Genomic DNA, 14,287 nt, shown 5'->3' on the forward strand with positions numbered 1-14,287 from the left:
TAATCCTTGTTCCCCTTCCATCATTTAAACATACTAAATCCTTAATCTCCATTAATTCTTCAATCACGATTCCATTCCCATCATTACAATTGTCCCATAACGTGCTATGAGCATTAAAATCTCCGCAACATATGATTTTCCCTTCTAAATGTACAATCAATTCATCAGCAGAGAAATGTGGTTAGAGTGGGTGTTATATAGTGAGTGAGGTGATTAGAAACAGCTGTGTGCAATCAGTGCAGTGTGCAAATCGTGCAAAGAATGATGGGATATGTAGTCCGGGGTGCTATCCAACAGTTTGTGTTGTGCGAGAGTCAATGAAATGGAAAGGGTGACCTCTGGTGGTGAATAAACGGAAGTCCATGGACTGAATTCGTGACAACATGTCAGCATCTTTATTATTACATATCAGTATCTCTTATTAATGTGAAAAACATCTCTAAGCATAAAAGCATTTTTACAAATATATCCAACTTATTCTTCAATGTGGAAGTAGCCTATAGGGGCGATACTTTCGGTTCATTAGTCACTATAGGAAAATAACGAGGAAAAATTAGGTTACAACGTGCAGTAAATGGTAAAACTGTTTGCACTACAAATCAGTGTGTTCATAATTAAGTGAATACATTAAAATAATATGGTAAGACACACCAATTTGCGATATCAAGCAGCAAAACGAGCGGTTTTGTAGCCTACAGCTAAAAATAGCTGGAAGCAAATGAGCCTGGAAGCAAGACCCATAGAATTTACAAATGGCCGCGCCCATTTTTACAGGAAGAATAAGGTAGATAACTTCAGTTCAATTCACCCTTACATTACTCTGACAATACTACTATAATAATCATGTTTGTATTTGCAGAATCACATCAATATAATATAAAAAATAATATCGTTCCCTTTGTTTTTTTCCAATTTTTCTGGACAATATTCTGGGACAATATATGACAAAACTTACATTAATATGCATTATTCACTCTTTTTCACAACAACGTGGCACAAAGTCCATTCGATTCAACAAAAAACTGACATGGAAGGCTTGACATATCAGAACCAGATTAAATAAATAAATAAGTACGAGTGAGAAAAGGAAAATTAGTAAAAGCAAGGAAAAGCAAACGTGTGTGTGTGTGTTTGTGTGTGTGTGTGTGTGTGTGTGTTCTCAGTGTGAGCCGATTATACACATAGAGAGAGTATAGTTCCCGATATAATGTGACTTACTGGTAGCTGCTGTTGTTGCAGAAAGTGCTCTGGTTTTACCTGTTGTGTGACCAGAAACCTGTTAACACAACTATCTTTAAAAACGATTAATTTGTTCAGCTATTTTTCTTTTTCTTCTTCTTCTTCTTCTTCTTCTTCTTCTTCTTCTTATTATTATTATTATTATTATTATTATTATTATTATTCTTATTCTTATTATTATTATTATTATTATTATTATTAAAGGTCAGCGGTCATAGAAATTTGCTAAATTTGCTCAAAACAATTTCACTACTTCAAGCATTAAGCAAGATATTTACATTTTTGATATTTATTTTTGAAATGTAAGATACTTACAATGGGTGCAAGTTTTTGTTTGTTTGTTTTATTTCAGTTATTTAATAGTGTTGAATTAAAAAAAACATTGATTTCTGAATTTGATTCATATTAGGTCTCAGAAAGCACTTTTTACAGATCTCAGGTTAACACAAACATTCGCCCACATTTTCATGTGTTATATGTTTAATCCACCATCCATACAGAGATGGATTGCTGATTAAATGAAATATATGTCTGTGAGTGTTAGACCTGGTGTGGACTTCATCACTTCAATCACACCAGTAAATGAGTGTATGTATTTTATAATACCTGTATGGATAAAATTATGAAGAATGGTGGATTGGAGATGTTCTTTTTTTCTGTGTTCTACATGCTTTCTGCAAGCTTTTTCAAATAGTTTTCATAAAGTTTTGGAGACAAGTCCCACCCACATCCGCAACAGACGTCTATGAATAATCTCAGAATTGGTGTATCTGAAAAAGAAAAGAAAAAAATCAAAGATAAATGTAATAGAAGGTGGGGCCAAACAGCTGTTGATAAATGTGGTGGTACTTGCTTTACATCTCATCAGAAACCTGGCAGTTGAGGAAACAGCAGTCAGATCACAGACCAGAAGACAAGCATGAAGTTTAACACAGCTTTGATTGTTGCCGGAACCATACTTCTCAACATAGCAGGTAAAATCTTTCAAAAAATCTGTAACATTATAAAAATAAGATGTAAGTTTAATACCAACATACACAACACACTTGACTGAATTTGTTTCTCATGATTGTAAAAAAAAAAAAAAAAAAAAAACTTTGGATATAAAGAAAGAGTTACGTTAAACGTTTGGAATTGGTTTTGTAGATAAATCTAAATTGTGCATTTTTATTTATTTCTTTACACATGCAAAATGTATGTATATATTTTAATGGATGAGTTTAATACATGTGAATTCCTTCAGTACTGTTTAAAAAGCCTCTCGGAATGCAGCTCAGAATGGGTTGAGAGAATGTTTAGAGTGTACAGAACTGAATTATGAGCGGGACTTTTTTTTTGGTCTCCATATAAATCATAAATAGTGATAAAGATAGTGTCCAAACGTTTGATTGTTTATTATATTATGTTTTACTATTGTAAGTATACTGTATATTATAATAATTTAAAAATTTTGATATTTCAATAATAAATATAATTAAAATTACAACTAGCTATAAACAGTTTATAGCTAGATTATTTTTCATAGGTTGACTGCTAAATTGCTGTACGTCTAAAAATAAGTCAAGTCATTTTTATGGCATATTTATATTATATTTGTATACCATAATCAATTATGGAAAAATATGGAAATTATGGAGACAACAGCTCTAAACAGCAATATTGCCATTATTTCAAATGATGAAATCTGTGAAATATGATTGAATGAATTATTATTAATTGAAATAAAATGGAGTTTGTGGTTCCAAAGCAATGGCATGATTCACAAACAGATTTCATATTTAAAACACTTTAGTCAATTATACTTTGAAACTTCAATATGTCAAAAACTGACTGGTAAATATGAGCAAGCATGTTTCCATACATCACTTTATCAGCTCCGTCCAAAATGATTGTCTACTTAACTTTGTATTTGTTTACCCACAGGTTCCCTCTGCCAGTTAGATGGTAAGTTGTCATAAAGACCACACAGGTCTTGTTCCACACAGAACTTTCTTCTATGACGGTGAGTCAGTTTTACAAGGAATTGTCACATTGTCTTTCCTCTCATCAGAGTGTGGTCAAGCCCCCTTCAACACCAAGATTGTTGGAGGGGAGGCTGCAATGGCAGGGGCTTGGCCTTGGCAAGTCAGCCTTCATATCAGCTGTAATGGGAATCTGTGTTATTGTGGCGGGAGTCTGATCAATAAAGACTGGGTTTTATCGGCAGCTCACTGCTTGCAGGGGTATGTTGAAACCTTAAATAAGGCATAAGATACAACAGTAGATAATAATAGTGGGATTAAAGCAGACTTTCTCCTAACAGATTTGGTACATCTGATATTATGATGTACTTCGGGCACCTGAGACGATCTGGCTTAAACCCTCATGAGGCAAAGAGGACAGCGAGTCGAATTATCATTCATCCTACCTATAACAATCCTAAACATGACAATGACATAGCACTGCTCCAGCTCTCCTCCTCAGTGACGTTCACTAATTACATTAGGCCAGTCTGTCTGGCGGCTGCTGGTAGTAAATTTGCTGCAGGTACAGAGACCTGGGTCACTGGATGGGGCAAGCTACAGTCTGGAGGTGAGTGAGGATTTCGCTGCCATTTAACTGAATACAAACAATACTGTTAACCTCAACAATGTTTTTAAAAGCCATTAATGTGTCCTCTGATCTGTGTCACAGGTTCGTTTCCTGACATACTGCAAGAGGTGCAGCTACCAGTTGTGAGCAACAGCGACTGTTATAATGCTTATGGAGGGCTCGTCACAAACAACATGATTTGTGCTGGATTGATAAAAGTGGGGGGCAAAGGTCCATGTCACGTAAGACAAAAAATATTAATGTTTTTAATCCAAAGCAATTTGCAAGTCACTACTCACCAGTTTTTGGTCATCTGCAAACTTTACACTGCCAGTTGCTTAATTAAGCTCAGTCTTTACTCCACTGATCATGAACTAATACACTACAACTGCTTTTACTACACCTGATCTGCAGAGGAAAGAGTTGCAATGCAGACTATATATCAATTGAGTAAACAACACAGGCAAAAATAAAGTATATATATATATATATATATATATATATATATATACAGTATATATACAGTATATATATATAACAGTAAAAAAGATTTTTAGGTGGTCCATGGCTACATCACTACATCACTTTCAGAGACAAAGAGCATATACAGGCATGACCTAATTAATACCCTTGGCTAATGATGATATATTTACAATAAGGCTTAATGATGATTGATTGGTCTGTGATAATAATGTTGTTAATAATGTTCAGTTTCTTGCACAGACCAATCAATTAACTTCATAAGACCTCATAAGGAGCCATAGGAATTCATTTTGTGTTGCCTGTACTGCATATGCTTTTTTGACTTTCAAAGTAATGGTATCTGTGGAGATGCATTTTATGAATCACCAAGAATTCAGCTTAAAAAATCTTCTTTGCTGTTGTACTGAGGGGGGAAAAAGTCACCTACATCTTGGATGGCCTGAGGGCAAGTAAAAATGTCAAATGTATATTTACTGTATTTGCAATAGCAAAGGCTCCCTCCAGAGTGCACACTTCCTGTGTATAATACGTGCATATACTGTGCTGATAAAGACACTTACATCACAGTAGTCATGCGTAAAATTAACAAATAAATAAATAAAATGAATAAATGCATACATAAAATAAAAAAGGTAGGGACCTATACTGCATTCAGCCACCAGTGGACGATCAAAATGTTTTGGATTTCCTTTTGAGAACAAAAATGTTTTTCTCAGTGACAACAGAAAAAACCTCAGTGCTCTTACACTGACAAACAATTGAAAAATACACTGCCTCAGAAAAAAAAGAAGAAGAAAAAAACACGCTTCGGTGGATACACAGCCAGCATAACTGTAACCTTTGTGCTACACTAGCATACTTATGTCTGTTACAGTTGCTTGCTGTGAATTGTCAGAGATATAAATGCTAAATGTTTGTCAAAACAGGGCGACTCTGGAGGTCCAATGGTCAGTAGGAACGGCTCCCTGTGGATTCAGTCTGGCATTGTGAGTTTTGCTTGGGTCAAATGTGATGACCCCAGATATCCTGGTGTGTACGCCAGAGTCTCTCAGTACCAGGACTGGATCATCACTAACATAGCCAGCAACCCACCTAGATTTGTCGAATTCAACAACAATGGATTCAGAGGTTCATTCAACCTTTTTTTATTTTCCATTTCTCTCACATTCTCCATCATTCCTTTCACCTTCTCCCTCTATCTCTCTTCCTAAAGACTGTTTAAACAGTATTTCTCAGGGTTCTTTGATGAAGAAAACAGTTGTACTGTACTTGCTCTCATAAATAGGTGAAAAGAGTAGTTATAGTGTTATTTTTGCCATTTATTCTTTCTGTTTTAAAAAAATCTTGAAAAGCTGATGTTAATGACATTAAAAAAGCATAGACAAATGAAGTACAGCATGCTTGCACCTTGTGAGATTTAGGATGTTTGATCAGCCGATATTGATTTTTTATAACAATTATTTGTATGTTTATATGTCGGATAATCAATATGCAGATTCAGTGTATATAGGGTCTGAAGCTCTGCAATGTGATGTTGTTAAAAATTGAATTATCTTTAATCAGTTACCATGTTGTCTATCTCTTCATACTGTCTCAATATTTTTGTGTAAACTGTGATACAATTTTTTTTCAAGATTATTTGATGCATACAAAAAAGTAAAAAGAAAAAAAGGTTTAGAAGATACACAAAAACAGTTCTCCAAATATTCAAAACATTTAAAAAGATCTTAAATATTCGAAACTTTTGACACACACACACAGAGTCCCAGTAAAACATAAAAACCAACGTGTGTGTGTGTGTGTGTGTGTGTGTGTGTGTGTGTGTGCATATAGCCAGGGATGTCCCAATTCTGTCCGCTGTCCTGCAGAGTTTAGCTCCAACTTACCTCAACACACCTGCCTTGCTGCCTTGAAGTTTCTGGCATGCTTATAGTAAGAGCTTGATTAGCTAGTTTAGGTGTGTTTATTTGGGGTTGGAGCTAAAGTCTGCAGGACAGTGGCCCTTCAGGAGCAGGATTGAACACCCCTGGTTAAAGCAAAATAAACCAAGTAGAAAGTGTAATCTTGTAAAAAAAAATAAAAAAATTTTTAAAGTGACTGTTTGGCAACCAAGGAAACAATATGCAGCTAAATACATTTTGAACACAGATTAATCCAGACTTGATTTTTCCATTCACAGATTGCCATTTTGGCCGTAACACCTACATACAAAGCACAAATATTAAATATTGCTGTCTATGCTGCAAGATCTCTCATCATGCATAACATTTTAAGAAGAACAATATGCAGACATACTACTTTTATAGCATTTAAAAACTGCTAAGGCAGCAGGGAAGATGCACGGGCATTCATTTGTGGTATTTTAACATAAAGTTACATTTTTACATCAAAACCTACATTCAGACAGTGATACACAAATGTGGAGATGTGGACATAATTTTTATTTATTATTATTTATTATTTTAAAAAAAATTCTAACCCACAAACAAAAGATCGGGCAAAACTAGAACAGAAATAAAAGTAGCAAAAACAAGGAGGGTAAACAGACATTATCTATGGTTTTAAATGGTTTTAATTAAAGTGTAGGCCTATTCATATACATGTACTGAGGTATGTTGTCACATAATGTCAAATTGTGTTCAATGCACTGTATGCTTTGGGGGCAGTATACAGTATGTGTGTGTATAAATTTGTTAGTTTTCGGGTTTCTTTTTCACATATTGGCAATGATACTGACTTGTTTCCGACTTGTTTTGTTTGAATATTGTGATAACATGGGCAGAATTTAAAAGCTGAAATATTCATTCTTATCAGAGGTAGTACCAAAGCAAAAATTCCTGCATACGCACAGTTAATGAATGAGTTTGAGCCTGCAGGTCCTCTTCCACAGCACTTGATGACAGTCTTAACTAAACTTTGCAGTGCGTGAACTCCTAGCAAAATCAGTTAGGTGTCATCTGCCAGTCCAAACAATTAGACTAAACGCAATTTGACCCCCAACTCATAACTCAATAGCTTTTTCTCATTTATTTGGTTTATATAACATGGAAAAAGAGAAAATCAAGTACAGGTTTCAGATCAATTATACATCTGGGGCCATCAGTGTGCATAAGCTACACTTCTTCCGTTTCTATTACAGAGTGCAAAGTATTAGATTACTGTACACTGTTATTGTAATTGAGCAAAACTTTATTTGAATTCAAAGTGACTGCAGTGGATTTGTATTTATTCATGCTGACAAAGGGTCTATATCAAGATTTCCTATATATATGCATACACACACACACATACTAATAATACACTAGTAGTACTATATTTGAAAGAATACGAATACTCTAATGTATTAAAGCATAACCAAAATGAAATAATAAAAATCAAGAAAATACAAATAAGGAGAAAATCAGAGGAATGATTAATGATGTGAGAGAAAGGGAAAATAAGAGGAGACTGGGTGAGCCTGAGCTTGATTCAGTGGAGGGGAATGAGACAAATCCTGGTAGATCGCTGCTTATTTGAGAGCTGATCCAAGACTGGTATTGAGACACTCTGGTATAAACACCAGGGAACTTGGGTATTCCACAGTCTCGCCCAAAACTCACAATACCAGACTGAATCCACTGGGAATTGTTCTTATTTGCCATTGGACCTCCAGAGTCTCCCTGCATAGATTAAGATAATGTCATGTTAATATCTCTGACAGTATACAAGGTAAAGCAATTTTAACCTCACAACAGGGCTAAGCTGAATCGAACACTGCATAATTTCTCACTGTACAAGTTTGACACTGCAGTCCGGAGCAGGGATTCATAACCCCAGGGCAAAAGCGTTGCTAACACCACATCTATATTACAAGTGTAAACTGCTTTAAAAAAAGGGATAAAAACGGGGTTTAGAAAGACGATAACCCAGGGATAAGCCAGTGTAAAAAGTTGTAGTTAGTGATATCGTACCTGACATGAATCTTTTCCACCCTCATCTAGTCCAGCGCACAGCATGTTGCTTGTAATGATTCCTCCGTAGGCCTTATTACAAACACTGTTGTTTACAACTGGTATCTGCACCTCCTGCAGTATGTTTGGAATCTGGGTGTCTTTAACATAAATGGCATGGTGGCCAAAAAAATGTAATAATTTTTTGGTTGTGACACTATACAAAGTTTGAATCATAGACGTGTTCGATTGAACTCACCTGCAAATTTGAGTTTGCCCCATCCAGTGATCCAACTCTTAGTACCTCCACCAAATACACTACCAGCGGCCGCCAGACAAACTGGCCTAATATAATCAGTGAACGTCACAGAAGAGGAGAGCTGCAGCAGTGCTATGTCATTGTTTTGGGTAGTTGTGCTATAGCTGGGATGGGTGATGAGCCGAGTCACTGTCCTGGAGATCTCATTCGGGTTTGAGCCCGTTTGGAGTTGACGGCCGAGGTAGATTTTTACATTAGACACAGCGGTGCTGTAAATAGAGACAAATATCAGTCTTAATTCCTCTACTATCTATCTACATAGTGTTATATTATATATCACTTCATACCTCTGGAAGCAGTGAGCTGCAGACAAAACCCAGACTTTATTGATTAGACTCCCACCACAGAAATGACTTCCAGACGTAATTCTATGAAGGCTTGCTTGCCACGGCCAAGACCCCTGAACTGCACCTTGTCCTCCAACAATCTTGGTGTTGAGAGGAGCCTTACCGCACACTGATGAGAGAAAATAAGTTTTCTGGTTGAAATCAACATAAAATTGTCTTTTTGAATAATCTTAAATTGTTATTAAATATATTACATTTATATATATATCAAATTATTAATATATCTTTATTATTGCGGAAGATTATTCATTAATTCCAGATGAATTAAATCAAAACACAAATTACGTCAATTAAACTAGGCCTACTTTTTTCATCATTTTGTTGAAAGTGTTTGTATGGGCATTACGAGCATAGAAACTTACCATCTAACTGACAAAGTGTGCCTGTAAAAAGAAAAATGGAGAAATAACAACATTTTGAGTTGTTAAATGGATTAGAGACTATAAAAATTAATGGTATTGTTCTGTGTGTTAGTTTTCTTGACAATGACTTTAGTTCAGAACTGGCTCACACAGATATGCGGGTGTAGTAGATGCGCTGACACAGAGCTGATAAACTGGTTCTTTTAGCGTTTTCATTCATGTCAATATTATTAAAGACTTGGTTTACCTGAAAATAAAAATCTTTTACTCTTAATCTCACTTCAAACAGTATGACTGTATGGAGATATTTGGAATCACGCGCTAGTCACTCTGACCAATTTTGTGAACTAATCGCTACCCTTATCATGAACTCTGAAAGAAGAGTAAAGCTGGATTTCAAGATTTTCAATAAAAAAAACGTAATAACTAAATACATTTTGATCTTCTTTTTTTTTTATCCTTTATGGTGCATTTTTGTAACTTTAGATCCAGTCCTCTTTCACTTGCATTATATTAAGAGAGCTGCCAGAATATTCTTCACAAATTCACCTTTTTGTTTTCCCACATTAAAAGAAATAAGAGTTTGCAAAGATTTGAGGGTGCATACACTGTCAGAAAAACAAATTATGTATTTATTTGTACAGTTTTGAACATTATCTATCTTTATTTAAGAACATGCCTACAGTGATTGAGCTCACTTAAGTTTTTACAACATAGAAATAATATATGTACATGAAAATTGTGTTTTTGTGATTATGGACTCATAAAAAACTCTTAGATTCTCTTATTTTATTTAAAAAAAATTAAAAGAAATTAAAAGAAAAAAGCCAACAGACAATTTCATTGTTACAGCCTTGTTATTTTCAAACGTTTTTTCATCAGAAATAATTATGCTTGTGTTTAATAATGTAATATAGGTTAGACTGAAAACCATTCATCGGTCAAGCCATGAAAAATAATTCCAATTAATTCCATTTACTTTTTATATTATACTGATATTGCACTTTACTATTCTGAATTTTGTAACATTAATTTCAGGTATTAATTTTAGGTGTTACAAAAGAAAATAATAGAAGTTAATGAACAAAAGGTGTCCCATCATATTGTGACGAATAGGCTTACATAATTTAAACCAAAATACAACTTAATGTATTTTATTGTAAGGTTAAACCAAAGTTATTAAACAAGAACTCGCCTATTATTTGTTGCAGTGTCATATCAGATCTTACCTGTTATGTTAAGAAGTATGGCTCCTGCAAAACACACAGCTTGACACAACATCATCCTCATGTTATTGTCTGTGTAGTGTTTGCTGATTCCTTTACTGAGAAATGTCTAATGACGAGTAAAGCAAGTGCTGCCGCATTCAGTAGGACCCTATATAGTTAACCTCTGACACACCTTGTTTTTCCTTCTAGCCTGCTGCCACTGTTTTTAGTACACACCCTGCTCATCTTTGATGTCTTGATGCTTCTCTAATGCTTCTAATTTGAGTATGTTGAGTATTTGAATGTCACTTTGCCACCTGCTGCCATTAAATGGCGATTTTATACACTCGTTTCAAACACAGGCCAATCGTATGTTACTACTTAACGCATCTTGGGAAAGGTAGTTGTTACACTTTTTACTCCAGTCAACATTGTTGGCTATATGTTGTGTGTATGTATGGATATTATGTTGCAATAACATGGCATCAGTACTTTGATCTCTGGAATAGGCCTCACTTTTAGGGAATCACTTTTTTTAATGTATGGAACTTATATATATATATATTGCTTTAGACTAGATCAAATAAAAACCCCTTTAAAAAAATCATGTTTCTTTGTTGAATTTGTTTGCTGCATCAGGCTTTTGTGGCTCATTGATTAGGTATGATTTGGAGAATATGGATCTCAGACTCGAAGGGAAGAAACACCTCATTTTTATTCAGAGGCCTAACCTGAGCAGCAATATGCAGTTTGTGTTTTTTGAACATTTATATGGCCAAAAGATGAAATTCTGATGTAATGTGTACCGTCTGGACCAATCAAAAACACCAGTTATTTCCCTTAACCAGGAAATTAACGTTCTTAGAATTGACAGATAGTTGACCCTGAGAGGTCAAGTAAATATCTACAGCGGATCTAAATATTTATAATTAATTATAACTAGTTATGATTAATTATTCATATTTCCTCATGAACTGATTCGCTACAAATGTAAATCACTGAGGTCTTTATATCAGTAGAGCAGACTGCTTAATGAATATAAATATCAATTATCACTCTATATCTCCCAATAATTTGTCTTACTAAAATAATATTTAGATGCTTAAATTTATGATTAAAGCTCTGTAGTTTTTATTGTGAGGGGCAAAACATAATGCAATGCAATACAATTATGATTGAGAGATGAACAATTAAACAATCCTCAGAAGCTTCATGCATAATATTTGATAATCACATTTTAACATGATTATAAGGTTTACATGGTTAATCAATACAATCAATTAAATGATTGATCTCTCGTCTACTGTTGTAAAGGACATGAAAGAGATAAATTATTTGATCATCCATTAATTATTTGTGTCACACTGAGAAATATGAAGTCATATAAAGTTTGTTTTTTTTTTTGTTTTTTTTTACTGGTTCGATTTTCAATATCTCTAAACACAATGCAGAGCACACATGCTTTAATTACTATTCAGACCCTGAGATGAAGTGTTATTGTAAATAATATAAAACTTTAATACACAAGTGGCTGCAGTATTTTTTAAAAATACAATCAGTCAATAAAAATAAAATAGTCTCTCAAAAAATCTATTCAAAGTGAAGACAATAATTAGCTATGCATTATAATTGCAAGCATCACTTATGTCTCCTATTTAGGCCAAATATCACAAACACCACTCTCATTATGCAAAAATTCTTAGGGCAAAAGCTTGCTGAACTTCATTAGTGTGCAGGAAATAAGAGTAAGAGCTTTCCAAGAATAGTACATTTTTAAAAAGATAAAGAACAAACGACAATATGACTATGCACCTACTTCACATATTTATGAAAACTTGTACAGCACAATTGTCCTCTTAATCAAAGAACCCTGAGGACTGTCATTCAAACTATCTCTACGAAGAGAGATATAGGGAGCATGTGAAAGGAATGATGGAGAATGTGAGAGAAATGGGAATTAAAAGAAGGTTGGGTGAGCTTCTGAATCCATTGTTGTTGAATTCGACAAATCCAGGTGGGTTGCTGCCTATGGTAGAGGTGATCCAGTCCTGGTACTGAGAGATTCTGGCGTACACACCGGGATATCTGGGGTCAGCACATCCGATACCAAAACTCACAACGCCGGACTGAATCCACAGGGAGCCGTTCCTAGTAACCAATGGACCTCCAGAGTCTCCCTGTTTTGATTAACACAAGATTAATATATATCACATTTATGTATCTGGATATATACAGTGAACAACTGTTAAAACTGACTATTAAAATCCGCGCAGAACCAATCATCAACTGGTCAAGATGCATGCCAGTTGGAAATATGTCCCAAGGTCATCTGACTTGCTCTGATGTCATGCTGACGCATTTCAAAAAGTCATGCGTGAAAAAAATTACATTATCATGGCCACGAATTAAAGTCCCCATGAAAACAAAATTAAAGTTTGTTGGGTGTTAGTATCAATATGTTAGTCTTAAGCAGTGGTGGAAAGAGTACTGAAAAAATATACTCAAGTAAAAGTATTTGTTTTCTCCTGCACTGTAAATATTTTAGCACCTTCCAATAAAATTTTGCATCAACTTTTTGTACAGCATGTCATTTCCTTTTTCCACTCCAACTGGTTGGCCTCCCTACACTGATCATACAATTTGTAAGGAAAAATGCATTTTAAATCGCTAAGTATTTCTGGGAAACTTTTTCAAAGGAAAACACACACACACGCGCATGTTTCTTTGCTGAGCCATGGCGGTCTCGGTGAATCAGCAGCATCCACAACTGAACGGAACAAAAAGTGTAAACAACTTGAAAATTGTTTATGCGCGAGTGCACTTGCTAAATGAAGGCGGATTGTATAAAATGGATTAAAAAAATGTAAATTAAAAAAAATAAAGTTTATTAACGAGCTGCAGTTTTATTACATCACACGCTGGCACAGATGCAGTATATTAATGCCACAGGTCAGGGGCGTAGATTACACGGGGGACGTGTCCCCCCACTTTTAATATCACGTAAATTCGTGACCCGCACTTTTTCGGGCAAGTGTGTTCGCATAGAGGTTTTCAAGAGCCCATGTGAATAAATATAGATTTAAATTCAAAGAGACAGGATAGTCTGTGCATGATCTGATGTTTTATACGGACCCAGAATAAGGCGAGATGAACATCACGGAGCGTTAAATACTCATGCAGTGTATGTTTCCTTCATACTCGAAGCCGGAGGCCGCTCTCGCGCAGAAAGTCGTACGAGGAAATTCCTAATATGGACAAAAGCGTCCAGCTATCGCTGTATGAAAACAGTTGTTTTCACAGAAAAACAGAAACGTTTGGAAACATGAAGACATTAAACATACGATTGCGACAATATGGTTTATTTGTGTTTGTCAAGTCATCTCCAGGTAATAAATAAAGTATATGAACAATTTAAAGAAGTCTCTTCTGTTCACCAAGCCTGCATTTATTTGATCCAAAGTACAGCAAAACAGTAACATTTTGAAATATTTTTTACTAGGCTATTTAAAATAACTGTTTTCTATTTGAATATATTTTAAAATGTAATTTATTGTGATTTTAAAGCTGAATATTTAGCATAATTACTCCAGTCACACGATCCTTCAGAAATTATTCTGATTTGCTGCTCAAAAAACATGTATTATTATTATGATGTTTAAAACAGTTGAGTAGATTTTTTTCAGGTTTCGTTGATGAATAGAAAGTCCAGAAGAACCGCATTGATCTGAAATATAAATCTTTTGTAACATTATAAATGTCTTTATTATCACTTTTGATCAATTTAAAGCATCCTTGCTAAATAAAAGCGTTGATTTCTATAATTTATTTT

The 14,287-nt window shown here is 34.7% G+C and overlaps 3 protein-coding genes and 1 long non-coding RNA gene across 4 annotated transcripts in view; 2 read left to right on the forward strand and 2 right to left on the reverse strand.

Moving 5' to 3' along the window:
* Nucleotides 1-2,129: 2,129 nt before the first annotated feature.
* On the forward strand, nt 2,130-5,504 carry LOC107590842 (chymotrypsin-like protease CTRL-1). The gene is made up of 6 exons (XM_016279762.1): nt 2,130-2,213; nt 3,163-3,183; nt 3,290-3,461; nt 3,542-3,810; nt 3,913-4,052; nt 5,220-5,504. Exons 1-6 carry the CDS (start codon nt 2,159-2,161, stop codon nt 5,502-5,504), a joined length of 942 nt encoding a protein of 313 aa, XP_016135248.1. The 5' UTR covers nt 2,130-2,158.
* A 1,791-nt stretch (nt 5,505-7,295) lies between these two features.
* LOC107590843 (trypsin) lies at nt 7,296-10,540 on the reverse strand. The gene is made up of 5 exons (XM_016279763.1): nt 10,480-10,540; nt 8,829-8,997; nt 8,482-8,750; nt 8,244-8,383; nt 7,296-7,952 (listed from the first exon to the last, which is right to left on the reverse strand). The coding sequence occupies exons 1-5, from the start codon at nt 10,538-10,540 to the stop codon at nt 7,668-7,670; spliced, it is 924 nt and encodes a 307-aa protein (XP_016135249.1). The 3' UTR covers nt 7,296-7,667.
* A 1,452-nt stretch (nt 10,541-11,992) lies between these two features.
* LOC107590786 (trypsin-2) overlaps nt 11,993-14,287 on the reverse strand; it is a 14,167-nt gene continuing 11,872 nt past the window's right edge. Inside the window, exon 6 of the mRNA XM_016279692.1 lies at nt 11,993-12,635. Within this exon, the coding sequence (XP_016135178.1) occupies nt 12,354-12,635 (282 nt within the window). The 3' untranslated portion in view covers nt 11,993-12,353. The remainder of the gene's footprint in view (nt 12,636-14,287) is intronic.
* The window catches only part of LOC107590787 (uncharacterized), a 9,303-nt gene continuing 7,584 nt past the window's right edge, over nt 12,569-14,287 (forward strand). Inside the window, exons 1-2 of the long non-coding RNA XR_001609821.1 lie at nt 12,569-12,637; nt 12,893-12,895. This is a non-coding gene — a long non-coding RNA (uncharacterized lncRNA). The remainder of the gene's footprint in view (nt 12,638-12,892; nt 12,896-14,287) is intronic.

This window comes from Sinocyclocheilus grahami, unplaced genomic scaffold, assembly GCF_001515645.1.
Source record: "Sinocyclocheilus grahami isolate Dianchi unplaced genomic scaffold, SAMN03320097.WGS_v1.1 scaffold133.1, whole genome shotgun sequence".
In the NCBI taxonomy this organism is placed as follows: Eukaryota; Metazoa; Chordata; class Actinopteri; order Cypriniformes; family Cyprinidae; genus Sinocyclocheilus; species Sinocyclocheilus grahami.